Raw genomic sequence first — 22,778 nt, 5'->3', positions numbered from 1 at the left:
GGGGAAAAAAAGAAAAAATTGCTCTTCATTTTTTTTTCTTACATCTAAGAACTTAATGAACAAGTTTGAAAGTATTTTAACAAGGATTTGGAGGCAAAGTCATTTTATGCTCGACACTTATTTAAGAGATTTTTTTCACATCTCATATTCAATAACTTTCGAGTCAGTGATAGAATTTAATTGTTAAATGTTAATTACTGGAGATATGAAACTGACGCTAGTGCGCATGTAAATAATTTAATCAATTTTTTATATATTATTTTAATCATTTTTTTAGCCCAAATAAAAAATTAGTTTTATCAAGGATACATTTGACATTTGGGTAGGTGCACAGAGTAGATTTTCTTTTTGAAACTCAGACGATGAGTGTGTGAATTAATAGTTAAAAAAATACCCCCCCTTTAAATTAAGTTTAAAAAATTAAAATAAGTAGGACTATGAGTCAAAATTTTAAACTATCTGATTGTTTTGTAATTAACCCAAGAAAGACAAAAGAATGGGAATATGTTGCCGCAGTTAATGGTAACACAGCTGAGCCCATAATTTAATCAACGAAGGAAAACTGTTTGAGCGGACGGCGTACGAACTGCTCAAAAAATAAATCCGCAGTAATCGATTCAACGCCAGCAAAGCTCTGAGACTGGCAAGCAGATGTTAGTATCAGAAATCAGAATAATTTGTGAATATGGATGCCAGATCATATGGATGCAGCATTACGGTACGGAAAACATTAGCGAGGCAAAACAGTTGATGCTAATTCCTTGTACGAGTTTCTGAAAAGCCCAACTCATAAGGGAATCAAGATGACAGAAAGGTTATCTGTACCGCCTTTATCATAAGCCGTGTTTACAATATATTCAGCCAACGAAGATGATGATCCTTGGATATCGTGCGAATTCCATTCTAATATTAGATCACGGACATCATTTGCTGTCAGGCTCTCAAAAATGCCGTCAGTTGCAACCATCAAATACCTATCAGCAGTAGTCAGGGGTTGCCAACCTGTTAACTCGGGTACTGCTATAACACCATACCTGTAATCAATGTTAGAATACTTTTGAATTAGAAGCGCAGCCCCCACGTCTTTAACAAACTCTGATAATTGTTAATCTATTGGCACGGAAAATGAGACCCAGCGGCCAGAATCGCCATTAAAGACAGCGAGGAAACTAGTTAATTTCTAGCTTTCTACCAGCTTTGACAATGAATCCAAAATTAAATGAATTTAGAGGCTTACCTTTTCAAATAAATGTCACCAATGGATCGCGACATTGCAAGGACGCCATTAACTCGAGGCACTCCCCAAACAATAACAGAGCCACCAGCTGCTTCAATTCGAGCTCTTTCATCATCTCTATCTGGATGATGATCTTTTGCTAATTCTATAGCAGAAAGCATTGCTGCCAAATTACCATTTAACATCCCACTCATAAGCTGTTCCATGTAATAAAATTCAGTTGTCAAGTGTGTGTACTATTTGTGTAGGTGCAATACTTTACATGGTTAAACACAGAGCAGAACAAGGAAATTGAGACCTTCAGCACCCTGACCAGACTGAATCTTATCAGAAAAGAGGAATGCTTTTGAATCACCAACATTTGCAACTAAAATTTGCCTATCAAACATTAGAATGATGGTGGCTGTGGACCCACAAATATGATTATTCTCAAGAGCCACCTGAGGATAATGAATGAGCCACATGCAAAGTTACGAGGAGCAAAATACTGGAATAATTGCGAGAATCAAAATCAAGAGAATGAGGCATAATACTGACCTGAGTAAATTTGACATCAATATCATGGATTGTACTCAACAGTAATTCTTTTAAAACTTGCAACAGCAAAGACTTACTCTCAGCCATAGTCAGCTCTCCCTTGTATTGCTGCACCATTAGCTTGTACATTTTGGATACATAGTGCAGGTGAAAATAATTCAAGAGAAGATGGGATGCCATTTCACTAGCTTCTGAACCGCCGTGACCATCAAAAACTGCTGCAATACCAAGCCTAACTTCCTTCAGATCATTTTTGCCTGCACCCACAGATTCAGTAGTAAAGCTATACATTGTTTTAGCAGTAAAGCTATACATTGTCAAACACCTTGCACCACCCCTCTCAAGAAATCCCTTTTATGCTGCGCTTGTATTTCTTCAAATTAGGCGCATGCATCCTGTAATTTCCAAAATAATAATTCTAGGTTTACCTATATTTGCGTTGGGAGGTGTTGAAGTAGAGCAGGTTCCCAAATGACTACAACACTAACTTGCCTTGAAGTTGGTCAAATATCATTAGTCTCTTTTACAGCAAAATGTGTTTGTGAAAATTACCCAACCAACTTGTCAAGTTTAGATAGATGTCCTTCAATGTCAAAATTTAATACCACAAATTAAACATAATCAAATAAAAAAGTGAGAGAGAAATAACCAAGAGACGGCATGTTCATGTCAAGATCACATGTTATACGATCTTCTTGGTATTTTCGGCGTCCCTTAAGCTGCGCAAACTGACACTCGATCGTACGATTACGAAGAGATGCAGTTGTAGAGATTGGCCATTGGAGGAGACTCAGACACTCATCAGACGCAATAACACTAGGAACACTGCCTTCGTCGTCATGGATCATCGTACATGATGATACAGATATCCTGTTCCCATTCCCAAATGAACACGACGCCGTATAAGAAGAATTAAGTACAAGTCCAAACGAGAACAATAATAATACTGTATCAATTTCAAATCCATCCATTCTGGCTGCGTGACGGAGCAGTTCAGTAATATCTTTCGACTCGAGTTCAGTTCTGTCTGAAATAAAATGCAAACTAGAAGAGCAAATTACTCATTCTGCGCTCTTTAATGCAGATACACATAATAACACCAGTCTTCTTCATCCTTTGATCCCCGAATAAGTTAACAGCTTCGTAGTATACATTTGACTATTTGAGAGCCCAAAAATGTTATAGGATTGCACATTCACATCAATGGTATTGTATAATAATCTGAATACGGAGCTTGTTAAGGTAAACAACTGTCCTCCACCATTTTATGAAAATTCAACTGTAGTGAAAAAATAAGATTTTGTTACTTCATATTTTTTTAGTTGTTTAATTTTTATTGAACAGTTGCAGGATAATTGTGTATCTTACATTATTATATAAGGTGACAAGTGTCTATGAATATTATTATACATGAGCTCTTATTTTATTTATTTATTTATTGTCAAGATATACTATTCTATCATTTGACTTAATAATATGTAATAAATGAGAGCATCTGTATGAGAAAAAAATTAATTATTAATATTATTTAATAAGGACATCTTTATTTTAATAAAATGAAAATATTATTATCAAATAAAAAAATACAGTCTCTAATATATTAAAATATGTATTCTTTTATATTTTAGTGGCATCTTCATTTTAATATCCTCATTTTATTGAAGTGACAATGTCTTTATAAAATAAAAACCCTATTCTGTTGAATTATAATTAAAATATAAATCCTTTTATATTTTAATGAAATTCTCCCTTTATTAAATTGATGATGTCCTCATTAAATAAGATTCTATAGAAGATCGATATCACACAAAAAGCTAATATCCCCCTATTTGAGATATTGGTTCAGGTTATAATACTTCTTGAGAGTGATTGAACTAGCTTTTTGAGTATTATATAATAAAAATCCTTAACTTTATTAAGTAATAAATAAATTAGAAGACTAGAAAAACACACATTTTAGAATAGTACATTTTATCTTTTAGTGTATGACTGTGTGTTTTTATTGTTTTTAGGGGAATCCCTCACTTTAATGAAAGAATATTTTCTACTCTTTGATTGTATATGAAAAAATAGAAATAAAAATAACCACAGTTTTGAATATTTATATACTCTTGTTAGGTTATGTATGCTTCTCAGGTACGGATCGTAAAATGTAGATTTCATGTGGATACAACTAAAAAAATTAAAAGAAAAATACCTATTTCAATTCATTCTTTCGTCTTTCAGATGTGCAGTTTTCGTGCACATCTGAAAAGCCATTACCTGTACCTAATCAAAATGGCTGTGGCTTCGCAAGGTTTTACAAGAATGTGCTTTACATTTTGCTGCACTAATTAACATCATTCAGTAACCACGATTTAAGAACCCATTTTGAATTGAAGTGTTGCTTTTAATCCACATTTTTCAAAAATATAAAATCAATATTGTCAATTAAAGTAAATAATTATAACATTAGTTTTAAAAACATAAAAGCCGTTTTGCGGACAACTTCAGTGCAACACTAGGGAAATCGGAGGTGAATAACATTTCAGTGTCCAATTCAAGGGCCCAAATATGGTGGTCCCATGCCTTTTTAACTCGTGGCAAAATTGCAAACTAGGGTCAAGACCATTTCAGAATCCTGTTGAAGGGACGAATATGGTTGTTCCCCACTTTCTGCTACCGAGAAGTCCCCATACTACCCATAGCAAAAGAGAACTGAGAAACTGTCATTATCCCCCTGTGACAGTCCTATGGCAGTATTCTTGAACTGAAAGAGGACAGCGATGCTGAATATAATCATAGTCACCAGCAACTACTCCTGGCAATGCATCAATTCAATAGAAGGTGCTGATCTTAGGTTGTTGCAATCTTATCACGGAACTTGAACCCATCCTCCACCTGAACTCCCGTCGAGTACCTATTGAGTAGCAAGGCACTGATTCGGACATCTGCAGTTTTCAGAAAGTCTGAATGGTATATCAACACCAAGTATGAATTAGAACAAAAATTCAGTGAAGTTCACCTTATAGGTACCGCTTGAAGCCAGTGACAGGTCATCCTAATTTTGAAAAGCCAAATGTCTCACGTTAAGAAAGAAGTGAATCTCTAGTCCAAGGGGATGCTTTCTTTAGCTTGACTTAGTGGCATGCCTATACTTGACTTGTGGATTTTACTCTCTATTTTGCCCGCCATCATACCTGAAAAAGATTTGCATCTACATAAATAAAATCTAGAGTATAACAACGATATGTATTACGTCTGGTAATTACTACAAGAAAATGAAGAGTACTGTACCTTTAGTGGGACGGGGGAAAAAAGTGAAAGAAACTCGTATACCTCTCACCAACTCATCTTTTGGAAGGTTGGAAATAAGGATGCCGCAGAGCAACGTCAACACTCAATCGATCCTCCTACAAGTTAAATGTACTTCAGATTGGCTTGCAATAATAAATCAACTGCACACTACAGAACTAAAATCTAAAATACTGAAGGTGATTGAAAAAATTTAGCCATATTAATTCTAATGCCCGATAATCCTAAGCTATAATAACCAGCTCACTTATCTTCTAAACCCCAAACCATGCATGTAGCTCCCACTTTTTGACTGGAGAAAATAACAAAGAAGTTTAAAGGCCGTCATTAGCTCAGCTGACAAAATAGATGAACTTAAATGCTGTTTCAACTATTCCCCCCCCCCCCCCCCCAAAAAAAAAACCAACCAAAAAAAACAAAGAAAAAAAAAGGTAAGTGAACTTAAATGCACACACCTTCGCACAAGAAAAAATATGTCCCTTACATTACTGCCTTCATTTAGAATGATAAAACCGAGTAATTCAGAATACAATTCTTAGTGCAAGAGATCAGACATTACAAAGAGCAATAATGGGCCTTTCTATTGTCGTTAATTCCAAAATCAATATTTCCCAACTTGAAACCATGGCCCCACACACCCATTCTAATAAACCAATATTTTTACACATTAATTACTTCCCAAAAACTGAAAGAACTTATAAAAAACATATGAATGCTACAGAAGCTAAGCCAAAAGACAACTTAATATTATTTTAAACATTTTGTAGATTGTCCAACAATGTAGTGTTGGCTGTATTAAAACAATTCACATTAGTAACTACAAATTCAAGCCTTAAATGCTACGCAACAACATTATAGAACTATGAATCTGAAAACTTACTGCATCCCAAAGCAATAATTGGCGCACTAACCGCAATGCCCAAACATTTGGAAACCTAAAAAGATGGTAAAAACAAGAATATGATGACTAAAGAACAGTGCTGAGGAGAAACGCAACATTCAGAACAACATTTTCTTAAAACACATAATGCAAGATATCATAATTTACCCTTGTTTAAGTGGATCTCTACCCTTTATTTTTAGTGAAAAAAACTCTTCAGAGCATTTCCATGAAGCAGGGGAGAGTCCACCCTGAATACCAGAAATCAAATTTTATTAGTACATCATTATCTGAAGGATAATAATAGGCAAAGAGTTTTCAGAGCACCATTGACAATAACATACTATAATCCTCTAAACTTTGACTAAAAGCTGACTTAAGAAGGAGGGTGATGCTGAAATTTTAAATTTTAAAATAAGAGAGACAGAATAAAATCCACATTAGCAATCATGCCGGTCGGGTACCTATACAGTGATATATGATAAAACGATAGTTACTATCTAACAAACTAAGTAAATAAATCGAGAAAAGAAAGAATGTGCAAAAACAAACTCATAAAACATATAGCCAATATGGTACCCCACAAACACAAAGACGGGAACAAAAGTACAGGGGAACATCTGGAAACAAACAAAGGTAAACTTACTTGGTTTGAAGTATGCTTAAGCTTTGAGGAACCCCCAGGAATTAAGATACATAATTCCATGTAAGACCTAAGTCTGGCACCACAAAACAAAGACAAAACCAAAAATTTTAAAATTCTTCCTATAAGCATGCAAAAAATTAATTCCCCTATTGAACAACATATTAATTTCTCAATCATAAAAGAATAAAAAATAAAATCACAATTTAGAGGGCCCTAATTTCAGAATATTTCAGAATTCTACTTGATATTTCAACAAAAATTTAAACAAAGCTTCAACTAGTTGTGGGTAGATACTAGTGACCAAGGTTTACCAATAGCTTTCTATAATTCCCATACTCTTTTTGCGGACAGCTTGTTCACTTTATGTAATCCCCATACTGGTTTTAATATAATTCAGGTTTCATTTCTTACTTACAATGAGAAAAATAAAATAGAACTGACCGTTAGATCTGCCGACCCCATGATATGGCACAGGTACTGAATGCAGAGGAATATCATAAATAAATATGGCATATTTGACCATGAAGGCAGAAGTTGGGCTTATAAGATAAAGTCTCAAAAGTGGGAGAGGAAGAAAGGGATGTGTAGCACGTTGGTCTTATACAAAGCACTTATGTTTCAACATGTAGGAGTTCACTAGGAATATCTGTAAGCAAAAATTGGCGGCCCAAAACTAACAAGATTAGAAGCACAAGTCAGTGTTTCATAAACTTGTTGATTATGATGGAATAATTATCAAATATCCCTGGTGAAGTAGAGGTGCTCAAATTTTCAAAACTAAAAGAAAGAAAAGGTATTTAGCAATTTTTAAGCTGAAGGCCTCCAAGAACAACACACACTTACCTAAAAGCAAGCTCTTTTAAGCTATCATTCCAACCCTCAAGATGGTGATCTAAAAGAGCACGCGTTAAATCACTTATCTGAAAAACATTCGGTGATCCTAAAATCATCTCTAAGATCACAACACCAACACTCCACATATCATACCTGTCAAACAAATAAGTAATGGCAATTAATAATTGCGAAAAAAAAATATAGATGGAAGCATATGATAACCCAACAAGGACAGATATCTAGTGTGACTAGAAAAAACTAAAGCATATATTCTTGAACGTAGACAAAGAAAGTTAACTATGTTGATTGAGTAGGAACATGACATACTTCAAAGTTGTGCCTATTGGCCCTTGATACCAAGTAGCATTAAGAAAAGCTTCAGGAGGGGTATATTCAGAAGTTTGTTCAGCTCTAGCAAAACAAAAGATAAATATCAATTAATATGATTCAGAAACGTGGATAAATAAAGAACATAACTCTCAAAAAGAAATAATTTACTTAGAAGGTCCAGTTGATCCATATAAATGCTTCACTGTGAAGTCATCTATTGCGCTGCCAAAGTCAATAATGCGCCTAAAAAATTAATGAAGAATATATCAATAAAAAATTTTTTATCATAAATAAACACAGAAGTAGATAGAGAACAGAAACATTCAAATTCTTGCAAGTGGTGGCGAAAGGTGCCCTAAAGTTTGATGCAAAATACAAGGGAAAGAATGGAATTCTGAACAGTAAGAAAGAGTAAACAAAAGTATGAAGATAGTATCAGGAAAAAAAAGATGCTGCTTTTTCTCTTTTTCATTCACCACCCAGACTTCGTTAAAAATAATAAAGAAAAGCACAAAAGAGGGGGAAAACCAGATTGTCAACAATAGTCCCCCTGACTTGTTAAATAATGAAATGACAAGCAATAGCCAGAGTGCTATTACTAAAACTTTATTAATGAAGTTATTACTCAAAAGGTCACTTGGAAATTACATTGGTAAATGATGGGAGTAAAACTAAATATAGAGAAGCAGTCATGTATGAAGAGAGGAAGGGCCAATTAAAAAGGGAATCCTCTACTGTTTATGTTAGCTTGGTCGGTTTGGCAAGGAGAAAAGAGAGCGAGGTGGGTTTGTGAAGGAATGTAGTACCTTGAGGTCTGCTCATTATGCCATAACCCATCACATCGTATCACACTTCAGCATATAACATGGAACAAACTTCAACTAAGAAGCAAATTGCATGTCATTCCAACTTACATTCTGGTGGTAACATTCTTCTCTTCACTTGGAGGTCCTTTCAAACATCTCCCAGTGTCCTGATCTTCAAAGCATATCACCATATTCTCTTCCAATAAGAGATACAAAAACATTCTGCGTTAGCATAATCCATACACAACTATTCTTGCAAATAAGTAACGTGAAAAATGATCAGAGAAAAGAAAAGTTCAAAAAGAAAAAGAGATAGAGAGAGATCACTATAGATATATTGGTGATTAAATGTAAAGCAAAAACTAATCTCTGATTCATAAAAAGATTTCTGAAAAGTACATGAAAGACAAACTGGGACAGGAAGTAGTCATTAAACAAATATATATGGTTAAATTACTAAAATTCTGTGTATGCCACATCAAAAAGAACATGACTCCAAATGCAGATAAATTGACATAATCGGCCACGACATCTCAAAATTTACTCCCTAATTTGTACTTAATATCACAAATGGTTGGCGTGAGATTGTAAAAATATTGAAAACTAATATTATTTTCCTACACAGCTCTCAGTAGTCTCTGCCACAGACACACACTTGACAGCAGAACTGTTTGTCACAACAAAAACCACTGTAAATTGTTGGAGTCACAGCAAGTGATTCTCATCAGCATCATTAAATGACAATCAGCTTCTGCATCAGTTGTCGCCATGAAGTGTGAGGGAAGATCGTGAAAGCTAAACAGGCAGATCGAAGTACATATATAGCAATGATTTTTGACTTGCCACCGCGGTGTTTGGGGGTGGGAGTGGGGGTGGATGAACTTTGACCAAGACCCAAAAATAGCATCATTGTTTTAGTAAATTATTATTTATTTATTGCATGCTACTCTGCGTTGGTGTCCTTACCAGGTTTGATGTCCCTATGAGTTATATTGCGGTCATGACAAGACTTGAGGGCCATCAACTGTGAAAAGGAAGAAACAAGCACATCATGTATGTAGCTAGGTGCAGAAGTAAATATAACAAGAGGTAAGAGATGACTAATTTGGTATACACAACTAAAAGTCATATTCAATGAAAACAATGCAATTATTCTAGATAGAGTCATAAAGACTTCATATGAGTTAATTTGATCTCCAATTTGAAGCACTGTTCATTCAGTAAAAGCTGAGATTGAGAAATGAAAATATGGCCAAAGTGCTAAATTACCCTAGCATGATATTATACACATGTGACCTTCAAGGATTTTGAGACAAATAATCCTTTCCTTTAGGGGAAGTTTCGTTTGTTGAACATGAACTCATCCTAAATTTCAATGATAGAATGAGACAAATATCTCAACTTCCTTGCCCAAAATCCAGATGCTAAAAGGATGCATAGTCAATGAAATTGCAAAGCCAAAAAATATAGGTATAAAAGCCATCCTGTTAATCCAAGCCAGGTAACGATTCACGCAAGAAACCAATATGAAATAAAAAATTTGAAAATTTATTACTAAAGTTTCTGAGACTGTTTGACATAAGCTGAAATTGGCACGCAGACACACCAACTGCCATATAAGATTGCGCATTTCATCTTGTCCTGCTTCTGTTGTCTTCAACCAATGCCACCATTTAGATGGACGCAATACCTGAGCCTCCTTTACTTTTTCAGTCTTTTCTTCCTCGGGACTAATTTCCACTTCTTCCACGGTATACATAAGTTTTGACAAGGAGATGCCTTCATGGCGGAATACAAGCCATACTTCGTTAGACTGGGATTCAAAAGACTCTACATATCTGGCAATATGGTTCAAGCCTGCCTCAAACGAAGCTCTCTCATATCTAGATTTGTTCGAAAATTTGGTTTCAAAACTCCAGCTGTTCCCCAGGTCACGGACAACTGATTCATTAGTTTCCAATAGGTCAAGAAAATTTGATCTTGATTCTTCCAAGAATGTGTTTGATGTTGCAGAAAAATGAAAATCTCCAAGAGATGTAGAGGCATTTAAGAAGACTTCACCAAAATACTTCTCGCGCAGACCACTTAAGTAAACAGTAACTCCTCTCTCTACCTGTTTAGCAATCAATCAACTAAAATAAAAGTACCTTCGAAAACCAAACTGAAATATGAATTTCATCAAAAACAGCAAAGTAGCAAGTTTCAAACAAAAGGATGTATCCAGATAAACAGACAGATGAATGAAGAAAGAAATGAAATTACTGAAAAGATGAACACGTAAATGGTAGGAGATTAGTTGTATCACTTAAGACACCAGCTATAGAAGCACAATGATTGATCGCATTTCACGGCTTTAAACAGTTAACCTTACATAAAATACTTTCTATATTGCTAAACACACCTTATAAGGGCAGTTGTTTTTTCATTTATCAATTTGTAGTTTCAACAGAGAATTGAATTCTTATCAAGTATAATTATCCTGCTAATAGTCAGAGCCAAAAAATGCAAAACACAACATGAAAATATTCAATGTTCAGCAGAACACAAATTCTAGACAAAGATGTATGATTTTACAACTCTGCATTTTTGCTTATGAAAAGTTTGCCTCATAAAGTCACCAGAAATACAATAATGTGAGGAAATAGTACCAGACTTTGCAAAATATTACCACTCGGAATATGCCCAGCGACCTGGATGTTTAACCCCACATCTAAAGACTGCAAAGTCCCAGTCCAAGATGGTATGCAGCTACCTCTAAATGTTGGGATAGTGTGTGTGGATAAGAAAAAATTACTAATAATAAAAGAATAACTAAACTAAATAAATAAATATCCCTAAGAAAAAGATGTGTGATAGAGAATATTGCCTTGAAACAGAAAAATCAAGGGGCAAGTACGAAGAGATACACTAGGAAAGAATCTATGAATTAGTAGATGTCACAGAAACATTAATGACAATTGAAACACAACAGCCCATGTGTTACTACAAGTACGTTTGTAATCACCAAGGTTTCAACAAGTGACTAAAGGTTCAATTGATTGAGTTATATTAGAGCTTTCGTGGGGGTTGTTTCAGGGGATGTTGATTCTTTGTATATAAGATTTTGAGTGTTTTTTTTTCCCCTTTTTCTTTTTTTTGTAAAGCTATAAATACCCATTTTCAGAGTTTTTTTTCCCTTTTTCCATCTTCATTTTGGTAAACTTGCGCACAAAAAAGGTTATATTTCACACAATTTTTAATCATATTCCGATAATATCCAGCACAGATAAAAAAAAAGGCTAGAATTTAGAAATAATGATATAGTCCTCAATATACACTCGTTTGAGCTTATAGGATTAAAGGCTTGGAAGGGGAAAAATAAAAATAAAGAAAAACTTACAATCAAAATGCTTACCATTATACGTTTTAAAATGAACAGACTGTCATGAAAATAACCACCATGGAAATCATCAGTAGATGAACTGTTACACGGATTTCTGATAGACATATCTTCACAAATGCTTTCCCCTGAAACATTTTTAGTTAATTCACTCCAGCGTGAAGAATTATCGCCTTCATGACAATTCCAATGAAAGGCCAGCCATACTTCACCATATGATCCACGACCAAACCTTTTCTTTAGTACATACCTGGCAATCAAGAAGCACCTAGTATCTAAGATGCTTGTTTGGACAGAAAAAAATAAAAAAATAAGATGAAACAATAAAAAATCAACTCTATCCACTTAGCCAAGATCCCATGCAAATCAACTTCATATCCCATGCAAAGATCACTACAAAAACTCTATGTTGATACCATTAAAATAATAATTCGTTCATATCACCTTCCACTAGTCTCATTCTTCTACCTATTAGGTTATGGTTGTACGCGCTTTAGTTTTTACAAGCATATACACATTATCCAACCACTAATATCAAATTGTCACAATATGATGACATCCCAGCAAATAAACACCATACTCATCAGACAGTGACATCTTAGATACAACTTTTTAGTGCTACTTTGATCATTTCATAAGGTATACTATAATTATGGTATCTGTGTAAGGTTAGGTATGCATTTGTGCGAAATTAGTTATTGAATGCATGTAATCAGACTTAACAACTTCAAGTTCATTTCTTTGCATAGTAAAGCAAACTTGAACTATCAATAGCTTAGTTAAAAGTCATTGAGGATAGAAAACTAACTAAAGAACATATGTACCTCTCAGGCATCACATACTCATTTGATCCATATTCTGAACCAACATCAAGGAAGGGTATAGATTCAAGCAAACCAACGAAACTAGCAAAGCCTCCGGGCTTAAAGCATTGATCTTTAATTCCATCCATTGTCGTCCCAAAGTGCAAGCACATATTTTGGTCATTATACAAATTTAGAAGTTCACCTACAGAAAGGAAAATGAAAAGAAATGGCTTTCTATTAATAAATGCGCATGCAGTCTGGCTGTAAGATGACCAGTTCACTAACATTCCTAAAAGGATTAACAATTCAAAAAACTATTAATAAAAGGACCCAGACATTGATTAAACAAGTTATCAAAGGAATTAAAATGGCTTTGTCCAGGTGCACATTTGCTAGAATAACACTGCCAAGAAGATGAGAGATTCAAACTAAAATTAAAATCCATTGACAAAAAGGTAAGAAGAAGAGATTGATTGGCCTTGAATCCAACACAAAAGGAAACAAGGACAAAATAGTGTCAGTTAAGGGGTCATTTAAAACCACCATTTAGTAAACACCATCAGTTGAAGAACTACCAATCTACTCCTCCACCAAAAGAAGGGAGAAAAAGGCAACATTAATTACAGTATAGAAACTTACTTACCATACTGATGATTAAGGGTGTCAGGTAAAGTCTGCGATAAGTCATACACATAATCTTCTGGGTCATCCTTTTGAGCCCCAAATGTGCTATCCACATTGTCATTTAGGTTTTCAGACAAATAAAAACAGCCAAAACTGCCATGGTTTCCTTCAACCTAGAGGGAGAAAAGCAGCCAACATCATTTATTCAAACTAATCTTGCATTGATGATACAAGCCTCCATGTTATATTCCTATAACTTTCTCTTCAGTTCAATTGCCAAAATTCGTTGAACAGCCAATAATCAAATTTAATGATCTAGCAGTTAGTTAAACAGAGTTTTTAGATGGTCATAAGTAAAATGTATGTAAAATCTACTAAAGGAACTCAGGCAACATAATCCAATCAAATTGCCATTGTCACAACAATCAATTCAATTATCTTCTCTACAAGAAATTTCATGCATAACAAATCAAATAAATGCACAAGTTTAAAGAACATGAAACCAGTCAGTCAGTAATTAGAATGGAAAACTAAAAGGAATCTCAATTCAGTGAGTTAACAGAAAAATCATAGAAACTAAGTTGTTATATCTGACAACAAAAGAAAAAAGAGACCCTTCACAATAGAAAGGAAAACGAACCATATGCACAAAAGTTGGTTGAAAATAACTTAACAGATATTGTCTGAATTTGCTAATTTCTTTTCTTTGAGCATACATTATTAAGAGCATGAGGATAAGTTGAGTACGGGAGCATAAAAAATGTGATGTTCTAAAACAAAATGAACAAATCAACCTAAATATCTCAGCGCCCCAAAAGTTTCTCAAGGAAAAGTTATGATATATTTCCTCATAAAAATTCAACAATATCAAGGAAAAATATAATTAAACAAAGAGTTAATTTCAGGCAATACATCAAGAAAAGAAAATTAAAAACTTTCCATCCTTACCAATAGCCTGTCAAATTTTGTTGTAAGTGGATGAGCATGTTTCAGTTGTAATAGGTTCATATTCATGCCGCTACCTGATTCATGATGACAAAGATACAATTAGTTCATTAGCAGAAAGAAGCTATCAAAGTGATCAGACAGAAAGAAGATGAAAACATGTCACAGCCAATAAATCATTCAACATGAAAAAACACAAAAACCACTTTGTTATCTTAAATTCATAACATGACATCAAGAATTGAACATCGGCACTAGTTACAACCATCATGGTAAAATTAAATTCTAAAGAGTATATGTATTTAAGTGAAAGGTGAAATACAGTGTGGTATTCACATGTCATACACATTCAGAGTAAAACCATATAATATCTAAACATAGATAAGCATGCAGAAGATATCAACAAAACTGAGAACATAAAGTTACAACAAAAGATTCAGGGGAAGTTTTTCCATTATTTATTTGGCTGCCTTGAGAAACCAAAAAGTCAGGTGTGACTGGCTATGGATCTAAAATTGCATGTCACAAACACGGCCGATAAGAAGATTCATATTTTACCAGGCAACCAGCCAATAATACTCTTCTAACTTTTGTGTTGTTCTCTCTTAAAGAAAGTGTGAAGTCGTCATGTCCAATATGATACAAGTCCCTTTGTGCACTTTTAAAGCATTTTCATAATTAAGATGAACAGAATAATAGCAGGCAATAGATTATAGAGTCATAAATCATAAATGCAATGCAAATACTACAAACTAATTTCCAATGCCCATGAACCGTGCATCACATAAGCTGTCAGAAAGTCCATGAACAGGCAATTTACCCGATTGTTTATAGACAAGCTTTTGCAGTCCTTTGCTAGGGCAATCTATGTCTCCCTCCTCCATGCGTCTTTCTCTATGCAGGTTTTCAGAAACATAAATAGATCCAAGAGGAACCACAACAGCAGCCATATTGTCCATGCTGCCTTTCTCAAAAGCAGTGTCCACTAAGCAATCAGCTAGTGAGTATGAGCATGAAGAAGGGAATCCTGGTCCAGCAGTACCATGAGTGTGTACTTCCCAAAATACATCACAAACGTCTTGCAAACTCAGCTTTTCAAACACACCATCAGATGCAGCTACCAGATAACTATCATTGGCAGTCAGAGATTGCCAATCTGTCACCTCCGGCACAGATATAACACCATAACTGATAATTATTAAAGTAAAAACTCATAAGAATGTTAAATTATAAAAATGCTTTTGAATCCAGCTTAAGGATACTGTAAGATAATCAACATGTCTAAATGTTTAGTAGAAATGTTCCATTGAAGGAGAAGGGAATACCAAATATACTTACTTCATTATGGTCAGGAACCTCACCTTTTATAAGATAAATCTCCAATAGCTCGGGAAACAGCTAGCTGGCCATTTACTCGTGAAACACCACCCCACTGAAGAACATAACCACCGGCAGCCTCCACTCGATACCTTTCATCTTCCCTATCCGGATGATGATCTCTTGTCAGTTCCTTGACTGTAAAATGTGCAAGTCCATTGGATACTGTGGATTTTAAGTAATTATAACCTTGTGAAGTTGAAATAGCATTATTATCCCTTCGCTTCCTGTATAACCTTAATAAAGTAGCTGTAATATCCAAGAACCATGAAATGAATTACCTTAACAATGTCTTTACCAATATCACAAATATAATTATGGTGCTGCCAATATACTCCTTAAGCAGACATGATTAAGCATCATAACATAAACAAAACCAACCTTTGGCCTCAGCAGGAGACTGAAATTTTTCAGAGCACAGAAGAGCTTTTGAATCTCCAATGTTGGCAACTAAAATTTGGCCCTCTGCTATCAGTACAACTGTGGCTGTAGAACCTGAATCAAGCTTCTTTCTAGATGCTTCCTTCATGGCCCAGCAGAATGAATGTCAACATAAGAGAAAAGGCGATGAAGTACACCAAAATTATAGAAAACATTAAATCAAACTTGCCTTAGAGAATGCTGTGTCAATGTCGTGAATTGCCCTTAACAATGCTTCCCTTAAAATTTCCAAGTGGAAAGAATCATCAAAAATATCAGGCAACGAGAACTTAAACCTGTAAAATTATTCATAACTGTGTAAACATATCACCAATAATTGGAAAAAAAATAAATAAATAAAAGATGAAATAGCCCAGGGATATTGAGTGAAACTAAGCAGTTGAATCCATATTTATAAAACAAGTCATAAGAATAATAATAACATAATGCAAAAAGAAAAAAACCTTTCAAATTTCAACTCATGCCGACCGAGTTTTTCATCCCAATTAAGCACTTGGAAAACAATATCACGTTCTCCCTTGTTTGGCAATCTTCTTGCGGATTTCTTTAATACAGCAGAATATGTTGCATCCAAGAGAAAATATGTATGCAGAGCAAAATACTCCAGTAAGAGCTTTGAAGCCAATTCACTAGCTTCGGCACCATTATGGCCATCAAAAACTGCCACAATTCCTACTGTAACCTCCTGACGCCCTCTCCTACCTGCACCAATACTAAATGGTATACTTTTTAGCAACCACTACTACAAGATCAACAATAATTGAGACTTCTATATTCAACAAAACCATCATTACAACTGCTCAAATTCTCAAATGTGTTTCTACCCATTACCTTGTGCAATTGAAAGTGCAGCATTTTTAATTTGGAATTGAAAATAAGTGCAATTAGATTTTCTTTTATTGTGAAAAAAAAAAACACCTCAAGTTCAAATATTAAAGGCCAAATGGCCAAATGGCTTGCTACCACATGTAAACTTATATAATTTACTTTGACCAAACAAACCATAACTTCAGGTCGAAGGAAAAAATAAAATACCCGTCAAAGAACTTATTATCCTCAAGACAACAAGGATTCTTTTCTCAAAATCACCTCAATAAGATCACTACCTCAACATAGAGCTACTTTTTAACATTCAAAGCAAAGAAGACGCTAGTCTCAACAAGATAACTTTCTTATTTTTACTCGGAGCAATTCCACATCCTTTGACAGTAAATATTAAGTCACTGACAAATATTCTTCAGTTTTGTCCAAATTAATGTTAATTTACTAAAAATTTCACCATTAAGCATTAAACATATACAGAATTTATCATTTTAATCAAACTCTGTGTGTGTGTGTGTGTGTACATACATATTTTGCTTTACAATTAAACCCTAATCTCAACCCCTAATTTCATTTCATAACACAGACATAAATATATGTCTCAATAAGTAAGTAAATATAAATCTACAGAGAGATAGTGTAACCAGGAAAGGGAATGTGAAGGTCGAGAGCGCAGAGAGTGCGATCCTCTTGAGATTTTCTTCGGCCTTGGCGCATAGCCGACTGGCAACGGCTCGTGGTGCGTGGTGGCGAATTGTAATCTGAGAGCTTCCAGCGAGGGCATTTTGGGGATTGAAACACCGCCGGTGCACCGCCTTCTTTGTACACTGTCAAACACGTCGACGATTCTCCGCTTGAACGCGTCGCCGCATGTGTAACAATAGCAACGATAATAAACCCTAAAACGGACAGATGCGACTCGAGCTCATAAATCCTCATTTTTCTTTACGAGTCTTCTCACTTCTCATTTTCTACGATAGAAATTGAAATGAGAGCGTAGCTGGTAATCAAATTGAACGGGGATACGCGCGCGCTCTGTTTCTTGATTTCGCTCTCCAATGGTTTATTTTTAACACTGCGGGACCACAACGGTGGCATTTTGAATTTTCCACGGCATAGCATAGATCTCATCAATCAGTTTAAGTATGTACCCTAGACGGCCATTGTTTGCTTTCCTAAAATCCCACAGGAGTAACGAGTTTCTTTTAAAAAGGAAGAAAAAAAAACACCCGAAATGCGGGAGTTTTAAAAAATATTGGATCCTGTTAGGGCTTCAGCATATTATATTAATAATAACACGGTTAAAAATAATGAATAACATTGGAAAATTAGAACATAGTTAATGACATTATATATTTACTTAATTACTTTTGTATATTGTATTGCAAGTCGATCAATTTTAAAATCAGTCTTTTTTTAACATAATTATACAAAAGTAAATATGTAATCTCATTAATTATATATGTTAGCATAGTTTTAAGTCATGTTTGGGATTGAGGTGCTGTAACTATAGTTATTGTGAAAAAAATATGTAATTATAATAAAAATTAATAATATGTAGTAAATATAAATTTTAAATAATAATTTTGATAAAATTATTAAAGATATAATAATTTTTTTATCATACAAGTAAAAAATTATATCAATATAACTCAAATTCTTACCAGAGTTATTAATATCAAGCGTTTCAGCTTTGGGTGAGTTGACTATTCATACAAGAGTTATTAAATAAATATATATGTATTTTCTTTTTTATTTCAAATTAATACGTGAGTTTCTCTTTAAAAAAAATTAATATTGTGGATTTAGACTCGGAGAAATAACTCAAATTCTTATTTAATTAAAAACTGGTTTAGGTTGATGCAATTTTAGTTGATGGAGAAGTCGATGCCTAGCCGTTGGGTTGCATTTTGAACAGGAAGTCCATAATAAGAGTTTTGCCTGTGCTTGTCAACACTAATAATTATATAAGGCATGAAAACTGGTATTAAGAATGAATGACACTACTACATTTCACAGAGGAAGAAAAGAAAAAAAAAAAAAAAAAGAGTAAGAGAATGACACGTCTGACATCACATCACTACCCGTTTCCTAGTTTGATCACAGTAGTTAATAACATAGTCTACATTTGTACATCCTATTTGGAATTAAAGAGTTATAATTTTTAAACTGCAGCTGTTATAAAAAAAATAATTATAAAAATTAATAATAATAATAGTAAATAATAATTTTAATAAAATTATTAAAGATACAATAAATATTTTATTATCGAAATAAAAAATCATATTAACATAACTGCTAAGCTACAGTAATTAGTGTTTACCAAACATCTAATGATATAGCTTAAAAGGTACAGCTCCCTAACTTTAATCCCAAATACACTCTATGTTACATTATAACACAAGTGTTATATCCAATAAGTTTTAGTATTATTTGGTTATGAAATTATTTTGAATTGTTGGGTGTAACTTTTGTAAATGTGATGTATATTATAGCCTTGTCCCTCTCGGATAAAGTAGGATATGAACCATATTGACTAGTAGTGGCTGATAAAAATATTTAATGCAAATGGTACTGTGAAAGAAAGTCTATTTCTAACTTAGTTTACTTTACAGTAATGAATTTATATATAAAAAGAGTCAATTTAAGAATCACATTTTATGCTATTTAACCTAAACAATAGGTGAATTTTCTATTGAAGGCCAGATTGGTATGATATGGTTTTAAAATAATTGTTGTTGGTTATAATGTATAAATAATCAATTGTGAAAAAAATCAGTCAACTGTTTGATTTTTTTTTTTAATGCTACGAATTTTAAAAGAAATCTCATGTATTATTAAATATTAAATCTTACTGTTTAATTTATTGGAAAATGGTAGTGAGTCAACAATTAAAAGTATATTCATCAAATTGTAACATAACGTGAATTCATATAAGTAAACAACAAGTAAAAGTTAGTAAACAGGCATGCAGTAAATCGTTTGAGCAGTAACAATATAAACAATAGGAAAAAAAATGAAAAATATAAAGTATAGAAAAAAAAACTCGAGGTCTGTTAAACAACAATTTCCTTAAAACAGATTTACCACCTACTACGGTGCTTTTAGGTTCGTTGGAATCTATTTCCTAGGATACAACGGGAACAAATTATTCGTTAAGCACATACAAATAATTTTGGCGAACAGAAACAATGTAGAATCTTGGTCAAAACAGAACGTCAGAGGAGGAATTTTTTTTTTTAAGTGCTTTATGTGATTGTTGTATATAAAACATAAAAGGGAGATTGCCTTTTATATACATGAGGGCATGTAACCGTTGAATAATAAATTTGAATATTTGATTTAATTTGCTTCTGCAACAACCTATCGAATTCAAAATATTCAATTATGTAATGGCTCAAAATTTTATTCACAACGTAAGGCCCATTGAATTCAAAATATTCAATTTTGTAACAACCCATGCAGGCCTGAGTAATTTTGGGCCGATATTCGTGTACGCAGGACGCGTGGGCACACACTACTTCAACCAAATTGAGCTTGGATTTACACTCTCCCGCGCACGCGCACATGGAGAGAGCCTCTATCCTTAAAATTCTTGTTCATGTATGGATGAGTATCTATATATAAACACAAATTCCTTAGTTTATTTTTTTCTTGTAGGATAAGTTTCATTTCTTTTCAAATTTTTAACTTTAAGAGTCAATTTCTCATTCACACAGGCATCATTTTGAGTATATAAATATGCTATTTCGAAGTATTCACGGAGTAGAATCAAAACATCTCAAGATTTTGCACTTTCGCTAAGTGGGTCTCACTCAAAATGTGCCCTCAAAATAGCATACTAATATACTATTTTTTCAATAGAATTGTTGTAAGAATGTAAATGACTGAATTAGACATAATATTAAATAAAGTTTATTTAAATGTTTATCAAAATGTATATAGAATATTTTTTTTATTATGTACATATAATAATTGATAACCAAAATAAATATTTTATATTATTAATTTTATATTTTTGTTTTGTTATCTCAATATAATTGGTAATAATATTTTTTTAAAAGTTAGTTACTTTATTTCCTAATTTATAAGGATAATTTTGAATTTTTATAATATATATGAAGATATGTATGCAGGGGCAGATTCACCTTAGGACCAGTGGGGACTTAAGCCCCCACTGGAATTTTTTTTTAATAATTAATTTAGTTTTCTTAAAATTCTCAATAATTTTTTCTAAAGCCCTCACTAATTTATAATCAAGCCTATAATTTTTTCTAAAGCCCCCAGTGAATCACTATACTGTCTCCGCCCATGTATGTATGGAATTGTATTAAATATAAAACTGATTCTCAATTCAATTTTTAAAAAATTACTCATTACTTAATTTTCAAAATATGTTGTAGAATGAAATGATTTTGTCAAAAATAATTTATAAAAAAATGTACTAAATATCAAAATTAATTTTAAATTTTTAAAATCACTTTTAAATCTCTCAATATATAGGAAGATATGATTGAGATTAAGAATCGAGGCCAAAAAAAATAAAAAATAAAGTCCTACCCATCGTAGACAAATCTTGCGCTACCTAACGCTTTGGCCAAGGCCATGCATATTCCAAGATTAATATGGAACTGATTTCCAGCAGATTTGTTCTTTTATTCCAAATCCTTGTATTGAATCTTATCCAGTTGCCAACCTACATCGTACAAGAACTGGAAATTTTATATGTATTAGAAGATTTTAGAACTTTCTTTGTCAAATAACTGAGCCTAAGAGAAGCTTCGTTCAATGAATTCTTTATGTACCCAATAATTCATTGGGGTCTTATAAAAAAGAAAAAAAAAAATTCATTGGGGTCAGGTCAGGTGGGTCTTCAGTAGTTCTTCACTTCTTCTACATGTACCCCATTAGTATTTGTGTTAAGGATCCCCCTAAGTTACGTTTATCGTAACTTCAAAGGTCACATAAATTCTCACCATTTTTTTAATATTATATATGGTGGACCAACTTCAAGGTCGCACACTTGATTGTACCTAATAACCTAAAAGATACATGTATTTTCTATTTTGCCCCTTTCCCACTCTCCCTCTCTCTCTTTTTGATCTTTTTCTTTTTCTGTACTTTTCCGTGGCATGCGTCAGTTGCCCATTTGTACTTTCGCATAGTTTACTCAGCGGATTCGGGCTTCATAATTGATTGCGAGGAGCGCAGTGTAGGTTAAACGAGCTCGAAAATACCGACATTAAAATATGAGTGCCTGTGAACTCTTCAACTTTGAATTTTGGCAACGTGACACGTTTGCGACTTACGCGCATGCCGACCTAATCAACCAATCAAAATACACCACGCAGTTGTGCGGAGAAAGAAAAGGAGCCTGGCTTTGGCCGTGGGATGGCCTACGGGCCATTGCTCCCCGACCGGAGACCACGCGTAACCTAGGACGAGCCGTAGACCTAACCAGTCAACTGTTCTTACAAAGAATATTGTATTAGCTTAGCTGGCTCCAAATCATCCGACGCTGAAAAATCTCTTCAAAGCAGCAGTCAAAGCGAAACAAAAACGGAAGACAAATTAAATCGAGAATATGATCTTGGGGATCTAATTTGTAGATTCGGTGATCAAATTTATTACGGTAACCAAAACGAATAAGCTCAGGCTCAGCAATTTATTTATTAAGTAAAATCTCCCAACTTTCTCGAAGCTTGTAGAAGGTAATTCGGTTTGGATAATACATATCTAGATTCTCAAATTTTTTATAACGAATGTGGCTGTCACTTTGACGACAGCATGGGGACTGTCTCTGCCCTATGGCAGACTGGC

The 22,778-nt window shown here is 33.8% G+C and overlaps 2 protein-coding genes across 5 annotated transcripts; both read right to left on the bottom strand.

Annotated features, from left to right (window-relative positions):
• Nucleotides 1–516: 516 nt before the first annotated feature.
• LOC18047871 (probable protein phosphatase 2C 51) lies at nucleotides 517–2,982 on the bottom strand. The gene is made up of 5 exons (XM_024188918.1): nucleotides 2,424–2,982; nucleotides 1,775–2,031; nucleotides 1,536–1,677; nucleotides 1,238–1,400; nucleotides 517–1,034 (listed from the first exon to the last, which is right to left on the bottom strand). Exons 1-5 carry the CDS (start codon nucleotides 2,743–2,745, stop codon nucleotides 788–790), a joined length of 1,131 nt encoding a protein of 376 aa, XP_024044686.1. The 5' UTR covers nucleotides 2,746–2,982; the 3' UTR covers nucleotides 517–787.
• Nucleotides 2,983–4,130: 1,148 nt separating this feature from the next.
• Nucleotides 4,131–18,205, bottom strand: LOC18047870. Of its 4 annotated transcripts, none has more exons than XM_024188388.1 (22): nucleotides 17,603–18,205; nucleotides 16,580–16,838; nucleotides 16,306–16,411; nucleotides 16,077–16,218; nucleotides 15,680–15,944; nucleotides 15,139–15,506; nucleotides 14,322–14,395; nucleotides 13,393–13,546; nucleotides 12,768–12,951; nucleotides 11,959–12,226; nucleotides 10,120–10,677; nucleotides 9,531–9,588; nucleotides 8,673–8,760; nucleotides 7,927–8,001; nucleotides 7,756–7,839; nucleotides 7,438–7,581; nucleotides 6,595–6,667; nucleotides 6,117–6,199; nucleotides 5,949–6,003; nucleotides 5,051–5,166; nucleotides 4,779–4,953; nucleotides 4,131–4,704 (listed from the first exon to the last, which is right to left on the bottom strand). In XM_024188388.1, exons 1-20 carry the CDS (start codon nucleotides 17,895–17,897, stop codon nucleotides 5,104–5,106), a joined length of 3,396 nt encoding a protein of 1,131 aa, XP_024044156.1. In that variant the 5' UTR covers nucleotides 17,898–18,205; the 3' UTR covers nucleotides 4,131–4,704; nucleotides 4,779–4,953; nucleotides 5,051–5,103. The 4 variants fall into 4 exon arrangements, with proteins under 4 accessions (XP_024044156.1, XP_024044159.1, XP_024044157.1 ...); XM_024188391.1 differs by having other exon boundaries at nucleotides 10,171–10,677; XM_024188389.1 differs by having other exon boundaries at nucleotides 15,680–15,833.
• Between the last annotated feature and the right edge of the window lie 4,573 nt (nucleotides 18,206–22,778).

Source organism: Citrus clementina, unplaced genomic scaffold (genome assembly GCF_000493195.1).
Source record: "Citrus clementina cultivar Clemenules unplaced genomic scaffold, Citrus_clementina_v1.0 scaffold_3, whole genome shotgun sequence".
Lineage (NCBI taxonomy): Eukaryota > Viridiplantae > Streptophyta > Magnoliopsida > Sapindales > Rutaceae > Citrus > Citrus x clementina.
Note: the sequence above shows the minus strand (reverse complement) of the source record. Positions and strands in the feature narration are given on the sequence as shown.